The sequence below is a fragment of the Rutilus rutilus genome (genome assembly GCF_951802725.1).
Source record: "Rutilus rutilus genome assembly, chromosome: 6".
In the NCBI taxonomy this organism is placed as follows: domain Eukaryota; kingdom Metazoa; phylum Chordata; class Actinopteri; order Cypriniformes; family Leuciscidae; genus Rutilus; species Rutilus rutilus.
In genome coordinates, this window is record NC_140214.1 from 8563230 (window position 1) to 8580303 (window position 17074).

The 17074-nt window shown below is 34.3% G+C and overlaps 1 protein-coding gene across 1 annotated transcript in view; it reads right to left on the reverse strand.

Annotated features, from left to right (window-relative positions):
* The window catches only part of gpc1b (glypican 1b), a 71319-nt gene that overhangs the window by 13269 nt on the left and 40976 nt on the right, over positions 1–17074 (reverse strand). Inside the window, exon 3 of the mRNA XM_084411332.1 lies at positions 7303–7694. Coding sequence (XP_084267458.1) covers positions 7303–7694 — 392 coding nt within the window. The remainder of the gene's footprint in view (positions 1–7302; positions 7695–17074) is intronic.

Consider the following 17074-nt stretch of genomic DNA (forward strand, 5'->3'; position numbering starts at 1 on the left):
TCAACATAAAATGGCAATCACAACCCATTTTACTTGTGCAATGTTATGTACCATGTACTACCATGTTTTTTAGATGTACAATGGGAGAACTATGTACTATGATAATACCATAGAATACATTAGAGTTAGTGCCATGGTCTATTTCAGAATACCATAATATTACCATCAGATACCATCACTGTACCATGATACTGTTTAATATTGTACTGTAACGTACTTCAAATAATACCATGCTATCACCACCAAAACACATTTACATTGGATTTTTATGCACCACTGTATTTTTAAAGAAGACCTATATATTATGCCATTTTACAAAGTCTTGATTTTGTTTTTAGGGTCTACTAAAATAGGTTTTCTTGCTTGAATGTTCAAAAAACATTATTTTTCACGTTTTTCATTGTTGCAGCACCTCTCTTCCCAATCTGCCAGTAACACTCTGTTTAGTTCCTGTCTCTATGAAGCCCCTCCTCCCCGAAAAGCGCAATGTGCTCTGATTGGTCGGCTGGACCAGTGTGTTGTGATTGGTCAACCGCTTGACAGAAATTTCAACACACTACTAACGCAACTCAACCAGGCCTCACCACTTTTTTTTTTTGCGTACATTATTGAACAAATTATTTAAATGAGGAATATTGTGTTGTACATTCACTGATGAAAATGAAAGACTACAATCGAGGCGTTTCAAGGAGTTCAGAAACAGTGCTTACTGATATAGAGATGATCTCCCTTCGGAGTGACTTTGTAGACCTTTTTCATGCTTAAACGGCAACATTACACACGACATTGGTCTTCTATAAAGAGTTTCCACCTCCGTTTGATTTATTAATTCATTAACATATGCTGAAAGTTCTTGCTAATGTTTTCCCATCTCTTGTCTGTTTTATAAGGCTCTTGTGTTTGTGTTCTTAAATGGCACGTCTGATAAAGGATGTGCGTATGTGGTCGGGGTCTAGATGTGCTCTTTTTATAGACGACATTCTCTTAAGTAATTAGAAAGAAATATGACTGCGTTCCTCCCTGTGTTCGGCGACTGGACTACTTCTGAAGACACGGGGAGCACATGCCGTCCTTAAAAATGAATAAAACACAGGAATGACTAAAGAGGAAAGAAGGAAAGACCAGCTGTGCTCATCGCTCTTTTATTCTTTCATTTCCTTCCTTCATTTCAGGCTAATACTCCCCTAATACCTTTTCTTTCCTCTAAAACTCTTTCTTTTTCTTTCATCTTCGTATATTCAACCTGAATGACCCCAAACAATTTATAAGTTTGTGTGTTGGAAGAATGAAAAAATATTTTAAATAATTCATAATGAGAATAAGAATCCAGAATCCAGCCTAACACAAGCTGTCTTATTCTACATGGAGTGGGTCGCCTCATGGCGGCAGATATGTTTAGATCACATGACCACTTAAATGCAACTCATTAGGACACTTTCGCTCACTGAATAAATGAAAAATGGCCCGCTGCTAATAGAGCATTTCTACAATGGCTTTGGTGACCAAAAACTATTGCTTTTGCATGATACATTTACGTATATCACTAAGAATCAGTATTGGTGAGTATATGGATTCTATGGAAGCTTATTTCCGCCACTGAATAACGAAGTAAAAAAGGTAAATACAACTTTTTCTCTCACAATTCAGACTTTTTTTCATCTTGCCTTTTTTTGCAAGAAAATGTCTGAATTGTGAGTTGACTTTTCCTCAGAATTGGACTTTATAACTCAATTTATATCTCACAATTATGAGAAAAGAAGTCAGAATTACAGGATATAAACTTTATAATAAAGTAATAAAGTAACTAATATAAAGTTTATATTAGAGTTTATATGTCGCAAATATTTACTTGAATTTTTTCAAGTCTGACTTTAATTCTCGCAATTGCAAATTTATATCTCGCAATTCTGAGGGAAAAAAAGAGTCAGAATTGCAAGATGTAAACTCAAAATTGTGACAAAAAAGAAAAAAATGTGAGATAAAAAGTCACAACTGCAAGACAAAATTCTGAAATGTGAGATATAAAGTCACAATTATAAAAAATAAATAAATAATTCTGTGGCGGAAATAAGCTTCAATAAGATTCATATTAAGGTAATTATCTTCTTTTTTTTACACAAACAAAGCACTTGCTCACTCACCACTAGAGTCACATGGATTAGTTTAATGATGTCTTTACTACCTTTCTGGGGCTTGAAAGTGTCAGTTGCGTAGCTGTCTATGATGGTACAGAAAGTTCTCAGATTTAATCAAAAAGATATTCATTCGTGTTCTGAAGATGAAAGAAAGTCTTACGGGTTTGGAACGACATGAGGGTGAGTAATTAATGTTTTCATGTTTGGGTGAACTATCCCTTTAACAAAAACTTAAACTATTAAAATATTTTTTTTGATGGAAAAAAAGTGGAAATAACATTTGATTTTAAATATTAGATTAAAAACTTAAAACACAAACACAAAATTTGACATATTGCCTTGGCAAATAACTGAAATACATTTAAGTTGAAGCACCAAAATTACTAACTGGAACTAAATAAAAACTACAACTAAAATTTAAATAAAATGAAAAAATAAAATAAAAAATTCAACCTAAATAGTAATATTTAATAAATACAAAACAAAAATGACAAAAGCACAACAAAATTAGTTTTTGCTGTACTGTTTTCAGTCCTGTCAAAGTTCATGTATATCTTTGAAGCAAACTCCCACTAGAAATTATGTCAGTAACCAAACATTCATCCACCTAATAAAAGTAGTCCAACACCAAAAAGCACAATTTAGATGACTAATTAATAATTGATATTAATAATTAATAAGGGTTTTACTGAATAATTTATGGGATTCACATTTCTTCGTTTAAAGCCTTTGGAATGTTGGCCTGGTTTACTTCCATTGTAAGTATGTCATTATAACCGTGATTGCTTAAAAGAAAAACTGAGGGATGAGTCTAAATTCATTTCTGTGGTAATCGACATTATGCCACACATGCTGAGCTTAACTTGCTTAAACAATCCATTAAGAGAATTGCCGCTCATGATGAATGATAAAATGATGAATGAGTATAACAGAATAGAATGACGCACTATTAAACAGAAATGGCATGGAGGCATAAGGGAAAGAGGGCACTACTGGAGATCAACTTTCTAATATAAAAGAAACAGGGACGCTAGTCTTATTGCAAAACAATCACTTCCAGATTGAGTTGGATAAGATACACAGAGAGCAAAAGATAAGACAGTATGTTTAACCAAACCCTCAGCAGAAGAGAACAAAGCAAAAGTAGAACGCTCAAGGCATGCACACAATAGTATTATTATTCCAAAAGCTTTAGCTGGCTGTCTTGCTGTACGCTGCCTGCATAGGCAACTGCCTAGATTTGGAAAATCCTACACAGGCAGCAACACTGCATTTCACACAAATAGTGGAAGTTCAAGTTTGACATTAGCATGTTGCTAAGCTAACAACATAAAACTCTATAAACATAAAATACTTGGCACATACAAATATTAGGTCATTTGTTTTAATAATAATGGCCATTAGTACATTTTTAGAACTTGTCAGACTTTTGACACACGCATATTCCCATCCCAATCAGCTTCTCTTTACACAGGTTTGATACATATTTTTACAAAGATATGTGATGTAATTTGAAAGAATAACAACTAAACTTTTAATGAAACATCAGCCAATCAAGCATTATTATGACAGAACTTTAGAACTAAAACGTGGCAACTGAATGAAAATGTATGAATGCTTATTTGTCAAATTAAACAGAAATTAGAGAATTTTGGGCTGGTGGTGGTGCTCGAGACATTATTGATCATTCAAAGTTTCTGTAAAAAACAAATACTGCTTCTAATAACAATATAAAACGTGATTATGTCTGACAGGCTGCTGGGCTCATGAATATTAATCAAGATGTTGGAACTGATTTGCTGCAATCAAAACGTGAAGTGTGACAGGTAAGCGCCAGCCAATGGGATTGGCGCTTGTGCATTGTGGCTAACAATATACATTATTTAGTCACCTATAGTGCAAAATGTAATTGAATATGTGTGTGATGTGCAGTGCATTCTGGGATTTTCTTTTCCCTCTTACATGCTGGGGTTAAAAAGCATCTCTTGGTCAGACAAAACAGACTGGAAATGAACTACCAAACCAATCCTTTTCCCACCTTAGCGCGCACACAAACACACACACTTGCACACACATGCACACACACACACACACACTGCCCTTTTCAATATGCAGTGCTGGCAGTTTCTCTGTGTTGTCAACCTTGACTTACTTTGAAGAGGTCAGACACAGAGTTAGGTTCCCTTCACTACTCATTTAGATCTCAGGAGAGAAGAGAATTGAGAAGAGGAGAAGAAAAGCGGAGGAAAAGGATGAGAAGTAAACAACAGATAAACCAAAGTGGACAACAGGAATAAAAAGAAATCAAAGATCTTTCTTTTATCAGTGATAATGTAACATGTTTTAACCCTATGTGAAACTGTCTGAATCACTTCCTAGTGTGGAAACAAGCTGCATGGTTCAACACGGTTTGGAACGACACGAGAGTGAGTAAATAATGATAAGATTGTTTATTTTTGGGTGAAGTATTTCTTTCTAATAGAAGTTTCAAGGGTTGAGAGAATGAGAAGGCCTTATCCAGAACTCAATTTCTGCACAATCATATTTTCACAGAAACATACTTTTTCAACAACTAATGTAAGAAAACGCTATATCACTGTTGTTCGCTGAATGACACTGATCAAACGCACTAAATTCGTATTCTCTCTCATTATAAAGCATTGAGAATTCTGATTCTTCACAGTGAATCACTTTATTCAGATAATGATTCACTTCATTAAAAAAAACTTGATTTTCTGAGTAATTTGAGACCACACATAGACATCTTACATCATTCTGAAGTGATTTAAAAAAAAAAAAATTATTACAATAATAAACATATAAAATAGTATTATGTACATACAGTATATTGCAATAATAAATAGTAGGGCTGGGTTAAAAATATTGATTTCTCGATTTTAATTGATTCTCATTGTGATGAACCAATATCGATTCTTAAATCCCAAGAATCAATCTTTTAGTCTGTTTTCAGTTGATGAATGAACTTCTAATACCTAGTTATAATAATTAAATATATACAAAATAATATATTTTATCAAATTATGCTATTCATGACTAAATGTCCAATGTAATACAAGTAATACAAATAAATAATAATAATAATTATTATTTTAATTTTAATATTTATTTTAATTATTATTATTATATGAAACATTTAGTCAACAGCATCTTTTGATAAAATATTATATTATTTTGCTTAATATACAAGAAAACAAAAGGAAAATATTAATAATAAATATTATTTGACACTTTGATAGTGTGTGGGATTTCCTTTTGTTTTTTAGATTTTCTAAAAAAAAAAATCGATTTTCTTCTCTCCTACGCACCTATCTATTACCTGCAGGTGTGCGATGGTAATTGTTAATTGCATAATATATAAGACAATTATGTTTTGTAGTTTTATAAATAATTGTTATTAATAAATCTGTTCAAATGCTGATCCTCATATAAATATGGCTAAAAAAAATATATGAATCTGTCTATAGGTCTATAACCTTCAGTCATATATCTGAGATAAAAATAATAATAATCGCCAACTGTTGTTGAACTACTAAATATAAGTAGCTTGCCGTTTCCTCTCCAACTGGTGATATCAATGAATAAGAATCTCCCTGCTCCTGCAATGTAATATATTGCAATAATAGGGTCATGTGCTGTGTCAGCGGTACATTTTAGGTTTCATTAACATTTTTGACTTTAACGTCAGAATATACAGGCACTTTTATTGGCTAAGGAAATGGGGTTTTGCCTCCAAGGATTTCAAACAACAATAAATGGTCTTTACAAGGAACCAAGTAGAGTTTGGGTGAACCTGTAAAGGCTGAAGTTGAGAGCATCTCTCCATCTAATGTCTACATTAATTGGATGGATGCAATACTTTTGTTGCAGTGTGTCTGTGTGTGTGGGTGTGTTTGTATGTACATTGATTGCCACAGCCTCAGGGATATTCATTTTGTCTTGTTTTCCTGATGCATTGATCCTACGCGGTTTCCACCAATGCTTCAACATGCGTTTGTGTCTGTTTATGTCTCGGTTCAAGGTGGTATTGGGTTTGTGCATTGCCACAGGCATAAAATACAAATACAATGAATACTGAGAAGGACATTTTTCTGAAATCTATTACCAGGCGCGAAGTTTCCAGGATCAAGATATTTGTCTGTCCTTCGTGAAATCAGAGCAAGTCCCAACATATTTGATGTTTAAAGGAATAGTTCACACCAAAATGCTAAATTATGTAGTCAACCCCATGCTGTTTCAAACCTGCATGCTGTTAATATAGTGCACAAGTTATATGGATCACTTTTATGGTACTTTTAGTGTTGACATTCACTATAAGCTTGTTTATTGCAAGAGATGTGTGGTGATTCTTCTGTAATTTCTAATGTTGTGTTCCAAATAAATAACCACATATGGGAATCATGTGAGGGTAAATAAATAAAATAAAAATAAATAAAATGTGTAATAATTCCAATTTTGAACGGGAGTGTAGCTGTATATAAAAGGGATCGTTTGCCATCCCTTTAATATATAGCTACACTCCTGGTCAAAAGTTTGGGACCTATAACATTTTTAAAGGGTATTTTTTTTTCAGCAAGGGCACATAAAACTAATCAAAATTGACAGTAAAGACGAGGGGTCTTTATCACAGTTTCCATTAAAATACTAAGAAGAACAACTTTTTTCAACATTGATAATAATAAGACATGTTTCTTGGGCAGAAAATCAGCATATTAGAATGATTTCTGAAGGATCATGTGACCCTGAAGACTGGAGTAATGATGCTGAAAATTCAGTGTTGCCATCACAGGAATAAATTACATATTCAAATAAAAAAAACGGTTATTTTAAATTGTAATAATACAGTGTTTCACACTCTTAACTGTTTTTACTGTATTTTTTATAAAATAAATGCAGCCTTGTTGAGCAAAAGAGACAAATTAAGAGAAAAAATTTAATCGAAGGACCCCAAACTTCTGAACGGCAGGGTATACGGTGTGTGAAGTGGACCGATGAGACATCATGATATAAACATGGGCTACTCAGTGCAAAGTGATGGAAAAGGCAGCCAAGTGACAGGCAAAATGTCTCTATATCAAGGTGGATGGGACAAAACATTAGATTATGGTGGAAAGGTTATTTGAAGACACAGAGAGTGAAAGTTCCCTACCTGTGAAACCTTCCGGACCGCTTCGCCGCTGATCACCAGACCCTGCGCGAATGTTCTGGCTGCAATAACCGTGCGTGTGACTTTGGTCTTGAGCTCTCTGGGAGTGTCTCCAAAGGGCTTCAGCGTTTCTGACTGCTTGGCTACACACTCCAGATACTCCTCTCCAATACTGTACTGAGGGTTTAAAGCTTTAAAGAGTCTTTCCAGCAGACGGGCCCAGAATTCATTCAGAGCCTCCTCGAGATTGAGGTTGGCCCCTCGATAGTAGCGCCGGAGGTCTGAGTACAGATCCTGAAACACCTTTGTCATTTGGGAGAAGAGAGGTCCAAACCCACTCTGGAAGGAAGTCTGGAGTGAATCTTCAGAACGATTCAACAGCTCCAAGAAATAATCTGGAAACACACACACACACACACACACACACACACGAGAACATTAGAGCAGCGATTCAACTTTGGAAAGCTCAAGGTCCACACTCCTAATAAAAAACAAAACAAAACATTGGCCTGGTTTCACAGACAGCGTTTAGACTAAGCCAGGATCAGGCCTTAGTTCAGTTAGGACAGACAGTTAGTTCAATATGCAATATGACCAATATTTAACATTACAAATATTTTTATATTACAGTAGGCTATATATCAAATTAATATATATTTATATGTTAAATTATATTTATGTGTGTTTTCCATTAATAGATGCATTTATATTTAATTACAATAAATCACCCAAAAAATAAGATTATTCATAACAAATAAACCAAATTAAATGAAACTGTAGGATTAATTGAGTATGTTTTACAAGAAAATACCATTTCAGTCTTTCTACTAAAATGTAATGACCAGTTTTTTTTCTCAGTTTTTTTTTCTTCATAAAATAAAAGTAAATAAAAAAATAAAAAATAAACTTACTTTATTTCAGCTAGTTGCCAAGACAACATTCATAATTTTAATTCAGTTTAACCTAATGCACTAAAATAAAATAAAGAAATAATAAAAAAATGATATAGACATTTTAAAGAAGAAAAAAATGAAAAAATAAACATCAAAATGACTAAAACATTAACTAAAATGAAATCAGAAAATATAAAAATAAAAACTGATTCAAATTATTAATAAAAACTATAATATCTCAATTATACTAAAAATAAAAGAACTATAATAGAATTAAAAGACAAAACATCTCAAACCAGTAATGCATTATAAATCACTATTAAGAATGCAATGTCACAAATCAGTTATAGCAGTACAGCCTATAGGTAAATGCACTTTTTCTCTATTTGGGTGCAAGCTCCAAAAATGTAGATATAGTCTTTCTGCAAATTTTTAAATAATAATAATAATAATAATAATAATAATAATAAAAAAGAGAAATCATTCACCAGAATCATTCATTAATCTAGCTAAAGTTATTTATTCCCCACATAAAATCACCAAAGACACGTTGAAACACATCTAAAGGTAAAATTCCATCCTTAGTCAATAGACAACAGTCAGATGTGTAGTTTGTGTACCAACACAATGAGAGGCAATGAAATAAATATGAATGAGTTTTTCCACACACACACACACTTACTCGCATGCAAAAATGTTCAGAGACAAAGGCGATAATTTTGTTATGCAACCCAGTGATATCAGAAGCTCACAATAACCCAGTTACACATCAATCAATCACACATTACCCAAGAGAGAGTGTTAAAGTACAGAATGAATGATCCTCTGCATCAGAAATTGAACACTTCCCTACTACTGTATATAGCATATGAAAAGCAGCACACCAAAAGAAAAGTATGTCCAAATACATAATATTTGAAACACAGTATGCGAAAAGTCCCCCGATGGCCTACTACTTCTGTCAGCATTATGAAGTTTGCATTCAATGGACACTTTAATGTCCCATGAGGCCACGGGAGAGGATTTATGAATGGCAGAAAAGCGACACAACTGACAGGTCACGTGACAGTAACAACATGACGGATGTAGTACGTCTTAATTTCCTTCACACTACCCATATTCATACTATAGAGCGTACTTTTTAACGGCCGTGAAGTAAATTCAACTTGGAATGTAGAACCCACTCAGACAGAATGCGATTTCAGACGCAGCGAGTGAAACTGGATAGGGGTGCAGGAATTATGCAAATTTCTCAAAAAAAAACATTTTCCCTGAAAGTTTGAATTAGAATAATTTGTAAAATTGTTACACAACTTGTAACATTTTAAAACAACATTCGGTGGCTGGTCCCCACAATGAAGGTGATCTCAGGTTTTACTATCCTTTTTTACAAAGGTTTTACAAAGTATATTAAACCTGTACACACACAATTAATAACGATGAACCCTAACACGGTCAAAATTAATCTTCCTAAATCCTATACAATTTCTATTCCTACTTTTTATATGTGTGTTCAGAGATCTTCCCTAGATTGCACCAATGGGATTATGTCTCTACAAATACTTTCATGATGAAATACAGAGCAGTGTGCTAAATAAGACCTCTTTGTGCCCTACATCTGATCAAGTTCACATTAATCATACTTTTGAAATGGCCCAACAAATGCTATGTAAAGGAAAGTGCACACAGACTTGATGAAGAATTTCAAAACATCCATATTAAACAGATCATTGACCATTACGTTTTTCCAGCTGTCCTTTCTTGTTGAAATGACTGTTTCTGGACTCTAAATCCCATCACATTCACGTCCCCCGGCACTGTGAGGATCCCACATTCATTATCTCTCTTCACGCTTCAATGGACACTTTTCTCACCTTTCATATTTTCATTTAAAGCCTCTCCGAAGTGTGTTACCATTGATCCAGGTGAGCCTATCTTCACTCCCTGTCACTCCGAACGCAGGTTTTTAAAGTCTGATTCATAACATGACAGTCCGCCCGCAGGGCAGAAATCTCACTGCCCTTGCATATTTGTTCGTTCTTTATTATAAAGGCACAACAATAGTTTTGATCAAAAACACTAAAGAAAATAAACTTTAATAAACTAAAGTTAAATGTTTTATTGTTCCTCCCACATTAAAATGTATTGAGTTGAATTAAAATGAAAATGTACAAAATATGACACATATATATTGATAATGGCTTATCAATGTTAGCACCATAAAGTTAAATGTAAATATATAAATGTGAGAGCTTAATTCATAGATTAAAATGCATATGCAAAAAATGCAACTATACTAAAATTTTATATATGTGACCCTGGACCACAAAACCAGTCACATAGGTAATTTTTTTAAAATTGAGATTTATTCATAATCTGAAAAAAAAAAATGGAAAAAAAAAAACTTTCCATTGATGTATGGTTTGTTAGGATATAACAATATTTGGTCGAGATATAACTAAATCTGGAATCTGAGGGTGCAAAGAAAATCGACACATTGAGAAAATCGCCTTTAAAGGTGTCAATTTATTTTCGCGATTGTGCTGCATTCACTCACAAAAATAAATGTTTTATATATTTACGGTAGGAAATTTACAAACTATTTTCATGGAACATGATCTTTACTTAATATCCTAATGATTTTTGGCATAAATGAAAAATCGATAATTTTGACCCATACAATGTATTGTTGGCTATTGCCACAAATATACCCGTGCTACTTATGACTGGTTTTGTGGTCCAGGGTATATATAATGTTAAACTAAACGTTAACTGAAATATTAAAAAAAGTTAACTTTCATTTCAGCTAGGTGTCAAGGCAAAATTTCAAAATTTCATTTAGCTGTAATAAAATAACTATAGACATTTTTTTTTTTTTACTTAAAACAAAATTACTACAATCTACAATTAACACAAAATTAAAAAGAAAATATTAATAAAAACTATAATAGTATCTTAATGATACATACAGTATTATTTTCAGGTCAAAGTTTTAAATTTAACATATAAGAAGATATTTTTGGTGTCCAAATTGTACGTGTTCTACAAAAGAAACATACAACAATCCATTCCATTCCATTCCAATCCAAAACATTCCAACCAATCACCGACAGGGGGAGAGTGTTGTGAGGTTGATAGACGCTGGCTTCTTCTTCAGCTCCCACTTCGCGTGCAGCCGTGCACGAGCACAAAACCTCACAACGCTCACCCCCTGTCGGTGATTGGTTGGAACACTATTTATTTTGGTTTTGAGTGGTTGGTGAAACCAATTGTTTTTGTGAGCAGATCTCAGAGCCTAGGCTGCCTACAGAGACGCGGTTCTTTGACGGCCTGTTTATGGGGCGGGCAGCTAGCGGATCGTTAGGAAAGATTAGATGAATGTGATCGTTTGGGCCTTTTTTGGGCCTGAAATCGCTGATACAACCTTTAAGTGTCTGATTATGGGGGGTCAGTGTATCAGGTGAACATCTTGACTTTAAATAAAGAGAAACTGATCTAAAAAAGAAAAAGAAAAAAGGAAGGCCATGAAAGGTAGATCCTCGGTTCTTTATATTCCTGTCACACTCGTCTGACCCTCCACCCCCTCACTCCCTCTCCCTCTCCTCCATCTATCTCTCTGACAGGCGTGCAGGCGTAATGATATCAGTGGCGTCGTAACAGAACACGCGGGCTGTTAATTTGCGGCCGAGCCCGTGATGGAGAGACAAGCAGCTGGGGACCACAGAGTGATGGAATGAGAGGAGGGAGAGAGGGAAGGGATGAAAGGAAGAGAGGGATTTGGATGTGATTACATGTAATTGTATTTGTGCATTCTGACAAAGTGCTGAAAGGATGAATTTATGGAGTACCAGCCCTCCCTAATTTTATTCAATATTTTAAATGAATGCACACACAGAGACATTTGAAGCTGTATTGGTAAGGACCAAGGACTTGGTTACTTGACAGTGGTTGGTGGGAACGGGCTTTAACCCTCACAAACACCTGTAGCCATTATTCAGTTTAAAGGTGCAGTATGTAATATTGACAACTAGCGGTTGAAATTGGTACTGCAGTCCAAAATATTGGAGAGGGTTGTTTCTCTCGTCATCAGACTCGGCGCTCACGGGAGTGGCCAGATTGAAAACACAAGGAAAGCCACAAGTCTTACACTGTAAGTTGATCGACATTTACGGAAACTAAAAATGTTTAGATGAGCATAAACATGGTTAAACAGTGAATAAGAACAAACACAAAAATTGTACAGCAGACCATAGACTATATAATTCATTTCAGATACATTTACATTCATCTTAAACCTAAATACATTATTTGTCCCAGTTTTGAATGACAGAACAAAACATTTAGAATAGAATAGAATAGAATAGAATAGAATAGAATAGAATAGAATAGAAGAGAATAGAAGAGAATAGAAGAGATGTGAAATAAAAGATTAATGTAAAATTAATTGAAATTTTCAGAAACTTACACAACAACACAAGCACACACACACACTTTTTCCACTTGTCCTGTGAAAGGCCGCAGGGTCGATCACATAAGCTGAAGAGTTCTGATTGGGTCTTGAACCCACATACGGCGGAGCAGAGCCACAGCTGAAAGGTCATGTTCTTCACCTGCGGGTCTGTCTACACCTAGTATCAGAGATCATGCATTTGGAATGTACATGAATTTCAGGAGCTTAATGGTCACAGACGAGCTCTTTAAAGCCTCCTTCAGTGGAGCTTGTAAACTCTAGCTCTGTCTGAAGGGTCTTAAATCAGACAGTACACCAGCTGTGGCCTGAATCTCCTCCTGATAACATGCATGTCAACCGAGTCTCCACAGGTGCACACACAGGTGGACCTACATGTCAATGGAGCCTATGGTACTTTACTAACGTTCAAAAGTTTGGGGTCAGTAAGATTAATCCTTTTATTCAGCAAGGATGCATTAAATTTATCAAAAGTGACACTAAAGACAAAATGCAGTTCTTTTGAACTTTCTGTTCATTAAAGAATTGTAAAAAAATATATATATCATGATTTCCACAAACATATTAAGCAATGTTTTTTTTAACATTGATAATATGAAGAAACTGATCTTAAGTATCAAATCCGCATATTAGAATGATTTCTGAAGGATCATGTGACACTGAAGACTGGAGTAATGACGCTGGAAAATTTAGCTTTGCCATCACAGGAATAAATTACATTTTAAAACATTAAAATAGAAAACAGTTATTGCAAAAATATGACTGTTTTTACTGTATTTGTTATCAAATAAATGCAACCTTGGTGAGCAAACTTTTTTCAAAAACATTTAAAAATCCCAAGATTTTGAATGGTAGTGTACAGAGAGAGATTCATTAAAGCAATAAGCAATAAGGGTGGTGGAGGGTTGCGATCCACGAAAAAAGGTATTTTAAATCACTATGTATTTGTTTTAGCATTTATATATCTCCAATTAACAGGAGGACTATTCATGTTTAAGGTTTCTGTGGCTGTCACTGTGGCGGTACCTTTACAATATATAAGTCCCATATAAGTGCATATAAGTGCATATAAGTCCCTCAAAGGTACATATTGGTACCAAACGTGTACATATTGGTACCAATCGTGTACATATTAGTACCTAAATGGTACATATTAGAACCCTTTTTAAGGGTACTGTCCCAGTGACAGCTTTTGTACCTTTTTTTCTGAGAGTGATATGCACAGTACTTTGGCCAGCAACCATTTTGGCATTTGGAAAATGAAGGAGTATAAAGAAAAGAGGAAACAGAATCATAACATAAAAACTGTCACTGCTCCTCATAAAACTCGTGTGTGTGTGAGGGAGAGAGAAAGAGAGAGAGATGTCTCTGAGATCAAGTCTGTATCACTGCAGGTCTTCCTCAACATTTATTCATTTTACATTTATTTTTTAATTTTGCTGACGCTTTTATCCAAAGTGTCTTTTATTAAAAGCGACTTACAAATTATATTCTTACTTAACATTATTTGCATGTCAACATGCAAACGGCCAATAAGGATGGGCGACAGAGCAGCTGTCCTTGTCGCAGATGACATCATCAGAGGCGACCTTCAACAGGAAATTGTTTTTGAATTGGTGTAATTGAAAATATTATTTCAGTAAATCAGCACTTAAATTTCTTAGCTGCTGTTTACAATCAGGCCTAAATGTATTCAGCTTAGAAAATATCACAGATTAAATCTGCAGTGATTCAGACAAAGGCACTTGAGAACAAGAAAAGTCGTAAATTGAACAATGTGATCTGATAAAAGAGATTTATTATCTTCTATGCTGCGTTTTGATTAGTTGTCTTTACCACAGACATGTAAATCTTCGGGCCTGCAACTTGAATTTGATTGTCTTTTGAAAGTCTTTTTCTATCATTTCTGTTTAGCTTTATATCAAAATGTGGCCAAATGTTTTCAACGTATGTGTCTGAGTCTGATACATTCAGAAACCATCCCCTACAGTGAAAATCCACTCAAATTCCTACTGAGAATCTCCTCACCCTTACAGAGAATCCAGCACCCAGCATACACACACACACACACACACCCTAAAACACATCGAGAGCCATACTTAACTTCCTAAAACAGACTCATAACAGCTCATTATGCTCTAACATACTTTTAGCTGTGATTCTAAGAAGACAAAACAAACGCTCTAGGAGACAAACCTTTCAACACATAATGACACAAACCCAATCATACACATACCTGACGACAGACACAACTAAACAGACAGTAAAAGAGGAAGAGTGGTGTCTGAAAGGATTATTAGATTTACATGTCCTAAGGATAGAAAGATGATGGGTGGATGGATGACAGACAGACAGACAGACAGACAGACAGACAGACAGACAGACAGACAGACAGACAGACAGACAGACAGACAGACAGACAGACAGACAGATAGATAGATAGATAGATAGATAGATAGATAGATAGATAGATAGATAGATAGATAGATAGATAGATAGATAGATAGATAGATAGATAGATAGATAGATAGATAGATAGATAGATAGATAGACAGACAGACAGACAGACAGACAGACAGACAGACAGATAAGCAGATAGGCACTATACTCTTTACTGCCAGTTTTCTCTTTTTATAATTTTTTTTATTTTTTTATTTTTACAAAGCTATTAAACTAAACTAGAAAAATGTGAGAGAAAATTAAATCGATGTGGAAATGACAACAGCCTTTGAGATTTATGATTTAAGAGACTGGGCCCTAGGTTGCTGTAAATTGATCTCTTTTGCAGTTAGTAAGGGGTGAAAACTGGAAACAAATGTTAGCGTCTTTGACAGCACGCATGATTCAGAGAGGCTGTTTTATAATGTTTATAATAAATATTGTCAAATTTTACACTGTTACTGCCTTTAGTCTTTCAAATCTTACATAAATAGCTACACACACACACACACACACCCTGGGTATAATCCACCATCACTGCTTACTGTGCTGCCAAGCATAATTCATGCTGGGAAACACACACTGACCAGATCTCCTCCCTGTGCAACAGCACTTGGGAAATAATCACAGTTCAAGCATTCTCACCACAAACACACTACATCATGTGTGTGTGAGAGAGTGTGTTTGTACACACACACAGGATTCCTGGAGGTGAGCTGGCAGAGACATGCTTTAAACCCCAAAATTGGCACTTATGAACTCCAAAACAACAGAGACACTGACATTTTTCAACTTTAAGTACCAAAAAAAAAAAAAAAAAAAACAGTACAAGAGAGAGATTCTATAAATATTTCTTCAGCTTTTAACATTCACAATGATTCTAGAGATTATTAAATCTTTGAAAAGCGCTATATATTATGCCTGTTCTCTATATTCTACTTTTTTGTTCTGCTTGCCAATACAATTAATCAAATGCGACATTTGGCAAGGATCATGATTAGAATGCCAGACCTACACAAACCCATCTGTTGACCTTTATTATTATAATTATTATACCTCTCAATGTCAAGAAATGCCCTGGTCATGTTTTACCTTTCAAATTGTAAATATGTAAATAAATAAATATGAATTGTATATTAATAATAATATTTTAATATAACTAAATTATATTTTGCATTAAGAAAATCAAGTATTTTTTCAAATTATTATTTTTTGCATTATGACATTATTTGAATTTAGTTTATACTTATTGAAATACCCATGTCTAGTAAGTATGATGTACTGTAGTATTATTGCAATGCCTGTAATATATATATATATATTTTTTTTTATATCCAGACAGTGATTTTTTAATTACTGTATCACAATAACAAGAAATACATTTTTATTTCTTTATAGAAATGAGAATTTAAGAGGAAAATGCACTTGAATGAAAATAATGTCACAATGCAAAAAAAAAAAAACCTTTGATTTCTTAATGCAAAATATAATGTCTTTTTTATTCTTTTGTGAGAATTCCCCCATCCAAAACCGCAAAACACACACATTTAATGCATGTAATTGTGTGAAGGATGCTGATTGAGAAGTTGTTTAACTCTTACAGAAAGAGCTAATCAAACAAATCTCACACACACACCCATCTACACAAAAAGCAAAAACACTGATTAAGATGCCTACACACACAGAGAGAGAAATAAATGATTATGAAGCAAGAGAAAGATAAATGGGATATATATATATATATATATATATGTATATATATACTTTTTTGGGCTCGATCTCCATCTCTCCAAACACAGTCACTCAGGTAAACAGCATGAATCATATCCACACTCACAGTATTCAGCAGGCTTGAGAATAAGTGAGAAATCCACACACAAACACACACACACACACACACACACACACACACACACACACACACACACACACCATCTGTCTGATGCCACGGAGGTTTTAACTGTGCTCTGCTCTG